Raw genomic sequence first — 13,421 nt, forward strand, 5'->3', positions numbered from 1 at the left:
TAGTTATGCATATCCAGATTTATAATAGAAATTTCTTTTGAACTCTATAATCTGTTAACTATTTTATTGTCATTGATTAACTTTTAAAGTGTATTACTAAAATATCAATTTGAGAAATACCTATGTCAAGTCTTTATCTTAAAGGACACGGGTGACATTTCCTACTTTCATGTGGCATTATTTAGCATTGTCATTTAGACATTTTATATACAAAAGCAATGTCTCCGCAATACGATTTTAATCTATAGAACATGACAAGGTAGGTGCTATTTCTTTGTTTCAGGATACTTCTGAAGCTTCCTTTCTCCAAAATATATTAAGGGACATGTTTAATGAAGTTCCAGCTTTGAGTTATACACACCTTAATGTGATTAATAATGAAATGGCCTTTTTCCTAATAATTATATGGGATATAGTTTATTGTCTCCCATTGTCCGTTTACATTTATTTAGTGGTGAGTACTTTTTGCTGCCTCTAGATGAAAATTTAGGGTCCTACATTTTTTTCTCCTCTCTCTAAAGTGCCTCTCTTTTGACTTATAGAGAACAAAGAAGTCCTTCTCACCTGTCTCCAATGTGGAAGTGGGATTCATAGTGCACCAATATCTATCCCAAAAGACATCTTCAAACTACATTCTTTCACCTTTTATATATATCTATATCTATACCTATACTTATATCTAGTGGGTAAGGGCTTAAGAGTCTTATGTTCTTTATTCAGTCTATGTATGGTCTATAATCTAAATATATTTATTTTGATACTTCAACTAAAACTTCCATTTCAGCACTTTGTTATACATTTCAAAATATTAACTCCTGTACAAAATTTTAAAAACTTATATAGTTATAATTTGTCTATTTCGTAATTTTGCTTAAGAATGATCCAGAATTATGCTGACACCTTTTGTACTCCTCTAACAGTATGGATTTAGTAATAAAAGTCTTAGAAATTGCCCACTAAATATATTTTGACCTGACTTGATAGAAAATGGAAACCTATTCATTTTTATCTTTAGTTTCAGGTGCAGAATTATGTTTCTCAGAGTCTGGTAACCCTGGGAAGTTGCAGCTTGTTGAGAAAATCTATAATATCTCTGCTTTTATCAGAAGTAAACAGCTTCAGTGATGTTCTGGGTACCATCGATCAGGTACATATAGCCTGAAACTGTAACTCTTATTTATAGTTAATACAGCTACAGACTTTTCTTTTTGTCCTCTCTCCACTTCTTGCCAGGTTGATATTTTAGTTATTACCTTTTTATCCCCTAGAATATGTGAATACTGTTACTGTCTACTAAAATTATAAAGATACTTTTAGAAAATAGTTTCCAAAATAATACCATCTTATCATGCTTACATGTATATATAGGCCAAAGGTGCCAATGGTGATAAGGAATGCTTAGATGAATGGCCTTAAATCTAATTGGGCAGCGTGTTCCTAAAGCAAAATGGTGAGAGAAAAGTGAATGGGAGACGATGCTAAATGTAAAAAAAACCTCTCACCAGTGGTTTTCATTTCTAATTGCTCATGAGAATCATCTGGTTAACTTCTAAATATCCTGCTGTGAAGCGATATGCTAGTTCAATTAAATGGAGGTCTCCGGGTTTAAGATGCAGGTATTGGTATTCTTTTAAAGCTCTTCGGGTATCCCAATGTGCAGCCAAGGTTGAAAACTCATGCTCTAGGCCCTCTCCTCTGTGCAAATTCTTACATTTGTCTAAGAATTACGTGTCTAAGAAACTGAAGTCATTAACCTATTTTAATGTTGACCCTGGTATATTATGTGTTCACTTTGTCAACCGTTGTAATATTATTACTGTCTCTGTGGTAGAATTAAGCACAATTAAAGGAAATCAGAGACAGGAAGATATGTTTTGGTAAAGAAGAACAAATTTAAGTAGAAAAAATACTATGTATATAATTTTAAATACTGTTTAACTATTACTTATATCTAAGTTGCCTACATTTGACAATATATTCCAAAAATATGTATAATCTAATTGAATTCACTGAATGACATGATAAATCATCTAGGCAGCAATTTTTCAAGGGACTACTAAATGGTAAACTCTCTTAAGTGCTCTGTGAGATTTTTTTAAAGTAATTGTTACTAATGATAAGGAGCTAAAAATTCATTTGGGAAACAGTGAAGTGCTAAAATACTTGGTATTTGTAGGAGCTCCAACATCAAGAAGTGATCAAGGTAGGTTGCAGGTCCCTGAAAGGACTTCATGGATAAGAAACAACTTGAAAAATGTATTTGAAAAACAGAAGATAACAGAATATAGAGGCATTGAGTGTAATTTTTAAAATGTGTGCCCAGGGGCACCTGGGTAGCTCAGTCGGGTAAGCATGCGACTCCTGGTGTCAGCTCAGGTCATGATCTCATGGGTCATGAGATGGAGCCCTACATGGGACTCTGTGCTCAGCTGGGGGGTCTGCTTGAAGATTCTCTCCCTCTGCCCCGCCCCCACTTGTGTGCGTTCTCTCTTTCTAAAATAAAGAAATAAATCTTAAAAAAAAATAAATAAAATGTGTGCCCAGCATTCTAAAAAGCAAGGTAAGGTCATGGAATTTAAAAACAGGATGCAATGTGGGAAATGACTTTGATCAAATCAGATTCTTTGTGTGGAAAATAGCAAAGTACAGACAAGAAATTTTTATTTACATGTTCTCATTTAATCTTCACAAATCTCCATGAAGTAGTTGTACTTTTTACCCAGTATATAGATAAAGAAATCAAACCTTAGAGTGGTTAAGCAACTTGACCAAAATTGCAGAAAGAACATATTTTAAAGCCATAATTCAAACAGAGGTATTTTGATTGTAAAATCACTTGAGAATAAGAATAAGAAGAACACAACAGTAACTACTTTTTGGCAGGTAATAATGCATTAATATGCTTTACATGAATTTTCCCAATCGAGATGTTAATATAGTTGTTTAAAGACAAAGATATGGAAAGTACTACTTGGCATTCTTATAGTAGACAACAACATTCACTCCAGCCATTTTAAGCAGAAAGGATGCATAAGTAGCTATGGATTATTGAGAGGGCTCAGGCTGTACTTTCATGAACGACTCCCATAATCATACAGCAGAATTTGGCTACCAGAGGATTTGCTGCCTTTATCATCATGAATAGGAAGCTTTCTGCTGAATCACCAGTTCCAGAAAACAGTCCTGCCACAAAGTACGACAGACAAAGGTGTGCCCTGTGCTGTACCTGTCTCACTATGTGATTCAGTTTGAACTACAAAGTTTGTGTGAGTGCATTTGTTTCTAAACCAACTTTCTATTCATAACCCTAGCAGCAAGAGAGTATAGGAAATGTAGTTTAACAAATGCAGAGGAACGGGATCAAGATGGCAGGATAGGAAGATCCTGAGTTTACCTCCTCCCATGGACACCCAAGACTACAACTACATATAGAGCATCTCTCTCTGAGAAGAACATGAAGACTATCAGAACAACTTTAACACAGCTAAAGATATAAAGAAAAAGCCACATCAAAAGGGGTATTTTGGTTGGGACCTAAAACCTCCAGCATGGCAACCCACAAATGAAAGAGATATCATGGGTGTGGAGGTCTTCCCTGAAGGTGAGAGGTTCAAGCCCACATTGACCACCTCCTCCCTTCAAGGATATGCACCAGGAAGGTAAGGCCCCATAATATCTGGCTTTGAAAGTAGGGCTTAACTCCAAGATGTTTGAAAATCAGTAGGGCTTAGCTTCAGGAGAGCAAGAGAGCTATAGGAAACTGACATTGTTCTTCATGGCCTGAGCACAATCTCACTCACTCTGGGATCCAGCATAGAGGCAGCAATTTGAAAAGCACCTGGGCCATACATGAAGGAGATTTACTGACTACTTTTAGGGCAAATGCTGGAGGGGCAGGGATCTATAGGAACTTTCTCTGGGAACAAAAGTGCTGACAGGCACCATTTTTCTTATCCTCCTTCAGCCTAGTTAGCCCATGCTAGTTCTGAACACTCTTCATCTACCTTGACAGCACTGGGTGATCCACTCAGGTGTTCTGTGGCTGCCCTGTGCAAACCCACCTACCTTGCCAGGTGCCCTTCCAAAGTGGCTCCCACCCTGCCATACATGGTGGGCAGTCTGGCTAGGTCCAGGACTCCTCCAAAGCAACTTCTGCCTCAGAGACAGAGGGAAGAGCCCTACCCAGCAGCACATCAACAACAGTTGCCACCAGGCCTCCCAGCCAACCACACCAGGGACTAAACCCACCCACCAGCATACCCACAGCAGCTGCAGCTAGTACTCTCAGCCAACCACTGGGGGCCGCACACGGTCTACACAAGGGACAACCCTGGAGGGCCTGGGTCTGATGAGCAGGAGGTATTGCATTCCTGTACCCCACAAAATGCCTTCAGCATCAGCCCATTACCTTCAAAACCATGAAATGTAGCTGACCTACCTAAAATACAGAAACAAGTGTAGAGAGTCAGGCAAAATGAGGAAACAGAAGAATATGTTCCAAATGAAAGAACAAGATAAAACCTCAGCAAAAGAACTAAGTAAAATGGAGATAAGCAATCTACATGATAAAGAGTTCAAAGTAATGGTCATAAGGGTACTCACTGAACTCGGGAGAAGAATGGATAAACACAGTGAGAGCTTCAAAAAAGAGATAGTATAAAAAGGAACCAATTAGAGCTGAAAAAATGCAATAACTGAAATGAAAAATGCACTAGAGAGAATCAACAGCAGATTAGATGATGCAGAAGAATGGATGAACAATCTGAAAGGGTAGTGGAAGCCATCCAAAGAGAATTTTAAATATGAGGATAGGTTAAAGGACTTCTGGAACATCATCAAATGTATAACACTCACATTATAGGGATTTCAGAAGAAAAGAGAAAGAAGGGGCCAAGAAAATTATTTGAAGAAATAATAGCTGAAAACTTCCCAAATCTGTGGAAGGAAACAGATAACCAGATCGAGGAAGCAGAGAGCCCCAATAAAGATGAAGTCAAAGAGGTCCACACTAAGACATAAATAATTAAAATGTCAAAAATTAAAGATAAAACATTAAATGTAGCAAGAGAAAAGCAACTATTACATACAAGGAAATACCATAAGACTGTCAGCTGATTTTTCAGGAGAAATTTTGCAGATGAGAGTGGCGTGATATATTCAAAGTGCTGAAAGGAAATACACTACAACCAAGAATACTCTACCCAGCAAGGGTATCATTCAGAATTGAAGGAAACAAATAGTTTCTCAAACAAAAGTTAAAGGAGTTCATTTTCAGTAAACCAACCTTATAATAAATGTTAAAGGGACTTCTTTAAGTGGAAAAGAGGCCATAAGAAGAAGGAAGAGAATTATGAAATAAAAATATTCACTGCTAAAAGCAAACATATGGTAAAGGTAGTAAACCAATCACTTATAAAGCTAGTATGAATGTTAAAAGATAGTTAAGTTAGGTATATCTATAATAATTAGGTAAGGGATACACAAAATAAAAAGATGTAAAATATCATGTCAAATGTATAAAATATGGGGAGGGAGTAAAAAATGTAGTGCTTTTATAGTGTGTTCAAAGTTAAGTTACCATAAACTTAAAATACACTGCAGAATACTTAGGATGTTCTATATGAACCTTATGGTAACCACAAACCAAAAACCTGTAATAGATACACAAAAAATAAAGAGAAAGGAATCCCAACATAACACTAAAAAATAACCATCAAATCACAGGGAAAGAGAACAAGAGAAGAAAGAAACAGAGAACTACAAAAACACCTAGAAAACAATTAAGAGAATGGCAATAAGTATATACCTATTAATAATTAGGTTAAATGTAAATGAACTACATGCTCCAATAAAAAGACATAAGATGACTGAATGGATAAAGAAAAAAAAAGATCCATCTATATGCTTCCTAAAAAAAGACTAACCTCAGAGACAAAGACACATACAGACTGAAAGTGTAGGAACAGAAAAGATATTCCATGCAAATGGACATTAAAAAAAATCTGGGGCAAGAAAAAAATGATGGCAGAGGAGTTGGGGACCTTATTTCAACCGGTCCCCAGAATTGAGCTGGTTATCTACCAGACCACTCTGAAAACCCACTAAATCAGCCTGAAATGTAAGAAGATATATCTGGATCTCTACAAACAGAATATCATGGGCGGTTGGTTTCCAGGTATGAAGCGGGGAGCTGTGATTCCGCAGGCAGATATCAGAAGATAAACGGAAGGGTGAGGGAGCTGCCATAAGCGCTTGAGCTGGGAAGGTGAAATAACACAGCGCAAAAGCCCCCCATGCTGGGGACCAGGTACAGACTTGAAGACCGGTAGCAGCAGGGAAAGCACTTTAGGGCAGCTCCCAGACTGAAACCTGAAGCTGCAGGGGCCCCTGCGTGAACTGGGGGTAGCTGGCGGTTTTAGAAGCACAAAGGGCAGAAGCGTGCCTAGACCTGGAAGTAAGGGGTGGGAGCGCTGCTGAGGGGCGCACAACCCAGGACGCTGTGGTTTTAGCAGCACAGACAGAAATGGAGACAGTGTGGCCTAGAGAGCTCACTGAAGAACAGACTGAGATCTCTGTTCTGAGGCAGAGGTTTGGAAACGGTCGCTTCGGTTCTGACTCTTGGAAGACACATGGAAAGCCGCCAGAGAGCAAAAGCCCCCAAAAAACTGTTTTCACTGAGCCCATCCCCCCCCACAGGGGGCAGGGAAACTCTGCCCAAACAGAGTTGCCTGAGTAACAGTGCGGCAGGCCCCTCCCCCAGAATGCAGGCGGGAAGAACAAGAGGCCAACAACCCTAAGGTCCTTATAAAACAGATGCATTTTGCTTGGGTTGTGGTCAATAATATGGACTCTGTACATTCTCTAAACCACCCCTCAACAGAATGACTAAGAGGAGGAACCCCAAAAAGAGGAAAGAATCAGAGACTGTGACTTCTGCCACAGATTAACAAATGGATATAGATATAAGCAAGATGTCAGAAATAGACTTCACGGTAACAGTTATGAAGACAATAGCTAGAATGGAGAAAACAATTAATGGCAACATAGAGTCTCTGAGGGCAGAAATGAGAGCTGATCTGGCAGAATTTAAAAATGCTGTCAATGAGATCCAATCTAATCTAGATACTTTAACAGCTAGGGTAAATGAGGCAGAAGAACAAATTAGTGATCTAGAAGACAAACTGATAGAAAAGAAGGAACAGGAGGAAGCCTAAAAGAAACAGCTTAAAATCCATGAAAACAGAATTAGAGAAATAAGTGCCGCCATGAAACGGTCCAATGTCAGAATTATTGGGATCCCTGAGAGGGTGGAGAGAGAGAGAGAGAGAGAGGACTAGAAGATATATTTGAGCAAATCGTAGCTCAGAACTTCTGGGGAATGAAACAAGCATTCATGTCCTAGAGGCAGAGAGGACCCCTTCCAATATCAAGCAGAACAGACAAACGCCCCAGCATGTAATAGTAAAACTCGCAAGTCTTAGAACCAAGGAAACCATCTTAAGGGCAGTTAGGGGAAGAGATTCCTTATGTACAGAGGGAGGAACATCAGAATAATGTCAGAGTTATCCACAGAGACCTCGCAAGCCACAAAGCGCTGGCAAGACATATTCGGGGTACTAAATGAGAAGAACATGCAGCTAAGAATACTTTATACAGCAAGGCTGTCGTTTAGAATGGATGGAGAGATGCAGAGCTTCCAGGACTGGCATAAACTGAAAGAATATGTGACCCCTAAGCGGGTCCTGCAAGAAATATTAAGGGGGGTTCTATAAAAGGTGAAAGACCCCAAGAGTGATATAGAACAGAAATTTACAGAGACAATCTATAGAAACAAGGACTGCACAGGCAACATGATGACAATAAAATCAACTTTCAATAATCACTCTCAACGTGAACAGCCTAAACACTCCCATAAAACAGCACAGGGTTGCAGATTGGATAAAAAGACAGGACCTATCCATATGCTGTCTACAAGAGACTCATTTTGAACCTAAAGATACATCCAGACTGAAAGTGAAGGGATGGAGATCCATCTTTCATGCCAACGGACCTCAAAAGAAAGCTGGGGTAGCAATTCTCGTATCAGACAAATTAAATTTTAAGCTAAAGACTGTAGTTAGAGACACAGAAGGACATTATATCATTCTTAAAGGGTCTATCCAACAAGAAGATTTAACAATTGTAAATATCTACACCCTCAACATGGGAGCAGCCATCTACATAAGCCAACTGTTAACCAAAATAAGGAGTCATGTTGGTAACAATACGTTAATTGTAGGAGACCTCAATACTCTACTCTCAGCAATAGACAGATCATCTAACAAGAAAATCAACAAAGAAACCAGAGCTTTGAATGATACACTGGACCAGATGGACCTCATAAATATATACAGAACATTCCACCCTAAAACAACAGAATACTCATTCTTCTCGAGCGCACATGGAACTTTCTCCAGAATAGACCACATACTGGGTCACAAATCAGGTCTCAACCGATACCAAAGATTGAGATTATTCTCTGCATATTCTCAGACTATAATGCTTTAAAACTGGAACTCAATCACAAGAATAAATTTGGAAGAAACTCAAACACTTGGAAGCTAAAGACCAGTCTGCTCAAGAATGTTTAGGTCAACCAGGAAATCAAAGAACAACCTAACCAATTCATGGAAACCAGTGAGAATGAAAACACATCAGTCTAAAACATATGGGATACTGCAAAGGCAGTCCTAAGGGGGAAATACATAGCCATCCAAACCTCACTCAAAAAAAAAGAAAAATCCCGAATTCACCAACTAACTTTACACCATAAAGAACTAGAGAAAAAACAACAAACGATGCATAAGCCACGCATTAGAAGAGAAATAGTTAAGATTAGAGCAGAGATTAATGAATTAGAAACCAGAAACACAGTAGATCAGATCAACGAAACTAGAAGCTGGTTCTTTGAAAGAATTAGTAAGATCGATAAACCACTGGCCAGACTTATCCAAAAGAAAAGAGAAAGGACCCAAATTAATAAAATTATGAATGAAAGGGGAGAGATCATGACTAACACCAAGGAACTAGAAACAATTATTAGAAATTATTATCAAAACTATAGGCCAATAAATTGAGCAACCTGGAAGAAATGGATGCCTTCCTGGAAACCTATATACTACTAAGACTGAAACAGGAAGAAATTAACAACCTCAATAGACCAATAACCAATAATGAGATTGAAGCAGTGATCAAAAACCTACCAAAAAACAAGAGTCCAGGGCCTGATGGATTCCCTGGGGAATTCTACCAAACATTAAAAGAAGAAATAATACCTATTCTTCTGAAGCTGTTTCAAAAAATAGACCAGAAGGAAAGCTCCCAGACTCATTCTATGAGGCCAGCATTACCTTGATCCCCAAACCAGGCAAAGACCCCATCAAAAAGGAGAATTTCAGACCACTATCCCTGATAAATATGGATGCCAAAATTCTCAACAAAATTTTAGCTAATAGGATCCAACAGTACATTAAAAGGATCATCCACCATGACCAAGTGGGATTTATCCCTGGGATGCAAGGGTGGTTCAACATTTGCAAATCAATCAATGTGACAGAACACATTAATAAGAGGAGAGATAAGAACCATATGGTCCTCTCAGTTGATGCAGGAAAAGTATTTGACAAAATACAGCATCCTTTCCTGATTAAAACTCTTCAGAGTATAGGGATAGAGGGAACATTCCTCAATTTTATAAAATCCATCTATGAAAAACCCAGAGCGAATATCATTCTCAATGGGGAAAAGCTGAGAACCTTTCCCTTAAGATCAAGAACCTGACAAGGATGCCCACTCTCACCACTATTGTTCAACATAGTACTAAAAGTCCTAGCAACAGCAATCAGAGAACTGAAAGAAATAAAAGTTATTCAAATTAGCAAAGAAGAAGTCACACTCTCTCTCTTTGCAGAGGACATGATGCTTTATGTGGAAAACCCAAAAGACTCCACCCCCAAATTACTAGAACTCATACAGCAATTCAGTAATGTGGCAGGATACTATATCAATGCACAGAAATCAGTTGTTTTCTTATACACTAACAATGTAACTGTAGAAAGAGAAATTAGAGAATCAATTCCATTTACAATAGCACCAAAAACCATAAAATACCTCGGAATAAACCTAACCAAAGAGGTAAAGGATCTATACTCTAGGAACTACAGAACCCTCATGAAAGAAATTGAAGAAGACACAAAAAGATGGAAAAACATTCCATGCTCATGGATTGGAAGAATAAACATTGTTAAAATGTCTATCCTGCCCAGAGCAATCTATACCTTTAACAGCATCCTGATCAAAATACAATGGCATTTTTCAAAGTGCTGGAACAAACAATCCTAAAATTTGTATGGAATCAGAAAAGACCCTGAATCACCAAGGAAATGTTGAAACAAAGAAAAAAAAAAGTTGTGGGCATCATGTTGCCCGATTTCAAGCTATATTACAAAGCTGTGATCACCAAGACAGCCTGGTACTGGCAAAAAAAACCAAACACATAAACCAATGGAACAGAATAGAGAGCCCAGAAATGGACCCTCAACTCTACAGCCAAATAATCTTCGACAAAGCAGGAAAAAATATGCAATGGAAAAAAGACAGTCTCTTCAATAAATGGTGCTGGGAAAATTGGACAGCTATATACAGAAGAATGAAACTCGACCATTCTCTTACACCGTACACAAAGATAAACTCAGAATGGATGAAAGACCTCAATGTGAGACAGGAATCCATCAAAATCCTAGAGGAGAACATAGGCAGTAACCTCTTCAACATCGGCCACAGCAACTTCTTTCAGGATACATCTCCAAAGGCTAGTGAAACAAAAGTAAAATGAACTTTTGGGACTTCGTCAAGATAAAAAGCTTCTGCACAGCAAAGGAAACAGTCAACAAAACAAAGAGGCAACCCACAGAATGGGAGAAGATATTTGCAAATGACACTACAGACAAAGGGCTGATTTCCAAGATCTATAAAGAACTTCTCAAACTCAACACCCAAAAAAATAATCAAGTCAAAAAATGGACAGAAGGGGGGCCCCTGGGTGGCTCGGTTGGTTAAGCGACTGCCTTCGGCTCAGGTCATGATCCCAGGGTCCTGGGATCAAGCCCCACATCAGGCTCTCTGCTCAGCCGGAAGCCTGCTTCTTCCTCTCCCACTCCCCCTGCTTGTGTTCCCTCTCATGCTATCTCTCTCTCTCTCTCCCTGTCAAATAAATAAATAAAATCTTTAAAAAAAAAAATGGACAGAAGACATGAGCAGACACTTTTCCAAAGAAGACATAAAAATGGCTAACAGACACATGAAAAAGTGTTCATCATCATTAGCCATCAGGGAAATTCAAATCAAAACCACACTGAGATACCACCTTACACCAGTTAAAATGGCAAAAATTGACAAGGTAAGAAACAACAAATGTTGGAGAGGTTGTGGAGAAAGGGGGACCCTCTTACGCTGTTGGTGGGAATGCAAGTTGGGACAGCCATTTTGGAAAACAGTGTGGAGGTTCCTCAAAAATTTAAAAATAGAGCTACCCTACGACCCAGCAATTGCACTACTGGGTACTTACCCCAAAGACACAGATGTAGTGGAAAGAAGTGCCATATGTACCCCAATGTTCACAGCAACAGTGTTCACAATAGCCAAACTGTGGAAAGAGCCAAGATGCCCTTCAGTAGACAAATGACTAAAGGAGATGTGGTCCATATATACCATGGAATATTACTCAGCCATCAGAAAAGATGAATACGCAACTTTTGCACCAACATGAATGGGACTGGAAGAGATTATGTTAAGTGAAATAAGTCAAGCAGAGAAAGTCAATTATATGGTTTCACTTATTTGTGGAACATAAAGAGAAGCATGGAGGACATTAGGAGAAGGAAGGAAAAAATGAAGACAGGGGGCAGTTGGAGGGGGAGACAAAGCATAAGAGACTACGGACTCCAAGAAACAAACTGAGGGTTTTAGAGGGGAGGGGGTGGGGGGATAGGTTAGCCCGGTGGTGGGTATTAAGGAAGGCATGTATTGCATAGACCACTGGGTGTTTTATGCAAACAGTGAATCATGGAATACTACATCAAAAAGTAATGATGTACTGTATGGTGACTAACATAACATAAAAAAAAAAACTAGACATAATAAACTCCATCTGTATAAATTTAAAAATAAATAAATGTGCACTGGAGTCTCATTCAGTATTGACTTTGATGACATTTTAAGTTGCAACAATTTACTTTTTTATCTTAATTTTTATGCTTCAACCAAAATTTCTGGACCTTTGATCCATTTTTTTGTTTGGAGATATAACACAGCAGAATAGCAACTCTGAAAAATTCAAATAAAATGCATGTAAGCAATAATATGCAAAGGAAAAAAAAATGTGGGACAGCAATACTTAGATAAAATAGAGTTTAAAACAAAGGTTGTAACAAATGACAAACAAGGTCATTGCATAATGATGGAAGGGTCAATCCAAAAAGGGAATATAATAATTGTGAATATCCATGCTCTCAATATAGGAGCACTAAATATATAAACTAAGTATTAAGAAATGTAAAGGGAGAAATTCTTAGTAAGAAAATAATAGGGGAGTTTAAGACCCCACTTACTTCGATGGATAGATCATCCAGACAGAAAATCAATAAGGAAACAGTAGCTTTAAATCATAGATTAGAACAGTTGGACTTAACAGACGTATACAGAACATTCTATCCAAAACACATTCTTTTCAAGTGTTCATGGAACATTCTCTAGGACAGGTCACATGTTAGGCCACAAAACAAGTCTTAATAAATTTAAGAAGACTGAAATCGTATCAAACATCTTTTTTTACCACATTATGAAACTAGAAATCAATTATAAGAAAAAAAGTGGAAAAAACACACATGTGGAGGCTAAACAACATGCTACTAAACAATGTGTGTATGAAGAATTTAAGAGAAAATTTAAAAAATACATAGAGACAAAAGAAAATGGTAATACAATATTCTACAATATCTGGGATACAGGAAAAGCAGTTTTAGGAGGCATATAGACCTAAGGATACAGGCCCACCTCAAGAAACAAAAAACGTCTCAAATAAAAATCTAACTTTATAGTTAAAGGAACTAGGAAAAGAACAAAAACGCCCATAGTAGAAGGAGGGAAATAATAAAGATAAAAGTAGAAATAAGTGAAATAGAGACCAAAAAATAACAAAACCATACGAGAAAAGATCAATGAAACTAAGAGCTGGTTTTTTTAAAAGATAAAACTGAAACCTTAACTCAGGTTCATCAAGAAAAAAGAGAGAGAGAGGTCAACTAAACAAAATAAAATAAAAGAAATTATAACCAATACCACAGAAATACAAATGGTCATAAGATAATACTATGAACAATTAT

General features: G+C 37.9%; 1 protein-coding gene across 3 annotated transcripts in view; it reads left to right on the top strand.

Annotated features, from left to right (window-relative positions):
* The window catches only part of MEI4 (meiotic double-stranded break formation protein 4), a 237,039-nt gene that overhangs the window by 153,621 nt on the left and 69,997 nt on the right, over positions 1-13,421 (top strand). For 2 of the 3 annotated variants that reach the window (XM_034991829.1, XM_034991828.1), the window contains one exon: positions 1,016-1,147. The exons of the other annotated variant lie outside the window; for it this stretch is intronic. In XM_034991829.1, the coding sequence (XP_034847720.1) occupies positions 1,016-1,147 (132 nt within the window). The remainder of the gene's footprint in view (positions 1-1,015; positions 1,148-13,421) is intronic. 3 annotated transcript variants of the gene reach the window in all.

Source organism: Mirounga leonina, unplaced genomic scaffold, assembly GCF_011800145.1.
Source record: "Mirounga leonina isolate KUSES-001 unplaced genomic scaffold, KU_Mleo_1.0 Mir_53, whole genome shotgun sequence".
NCBI lineage: Eukaryota > Metazoa > Chordata > Mammalia > Carnivora > Phocidae > Mirounga > Mirounga leonina.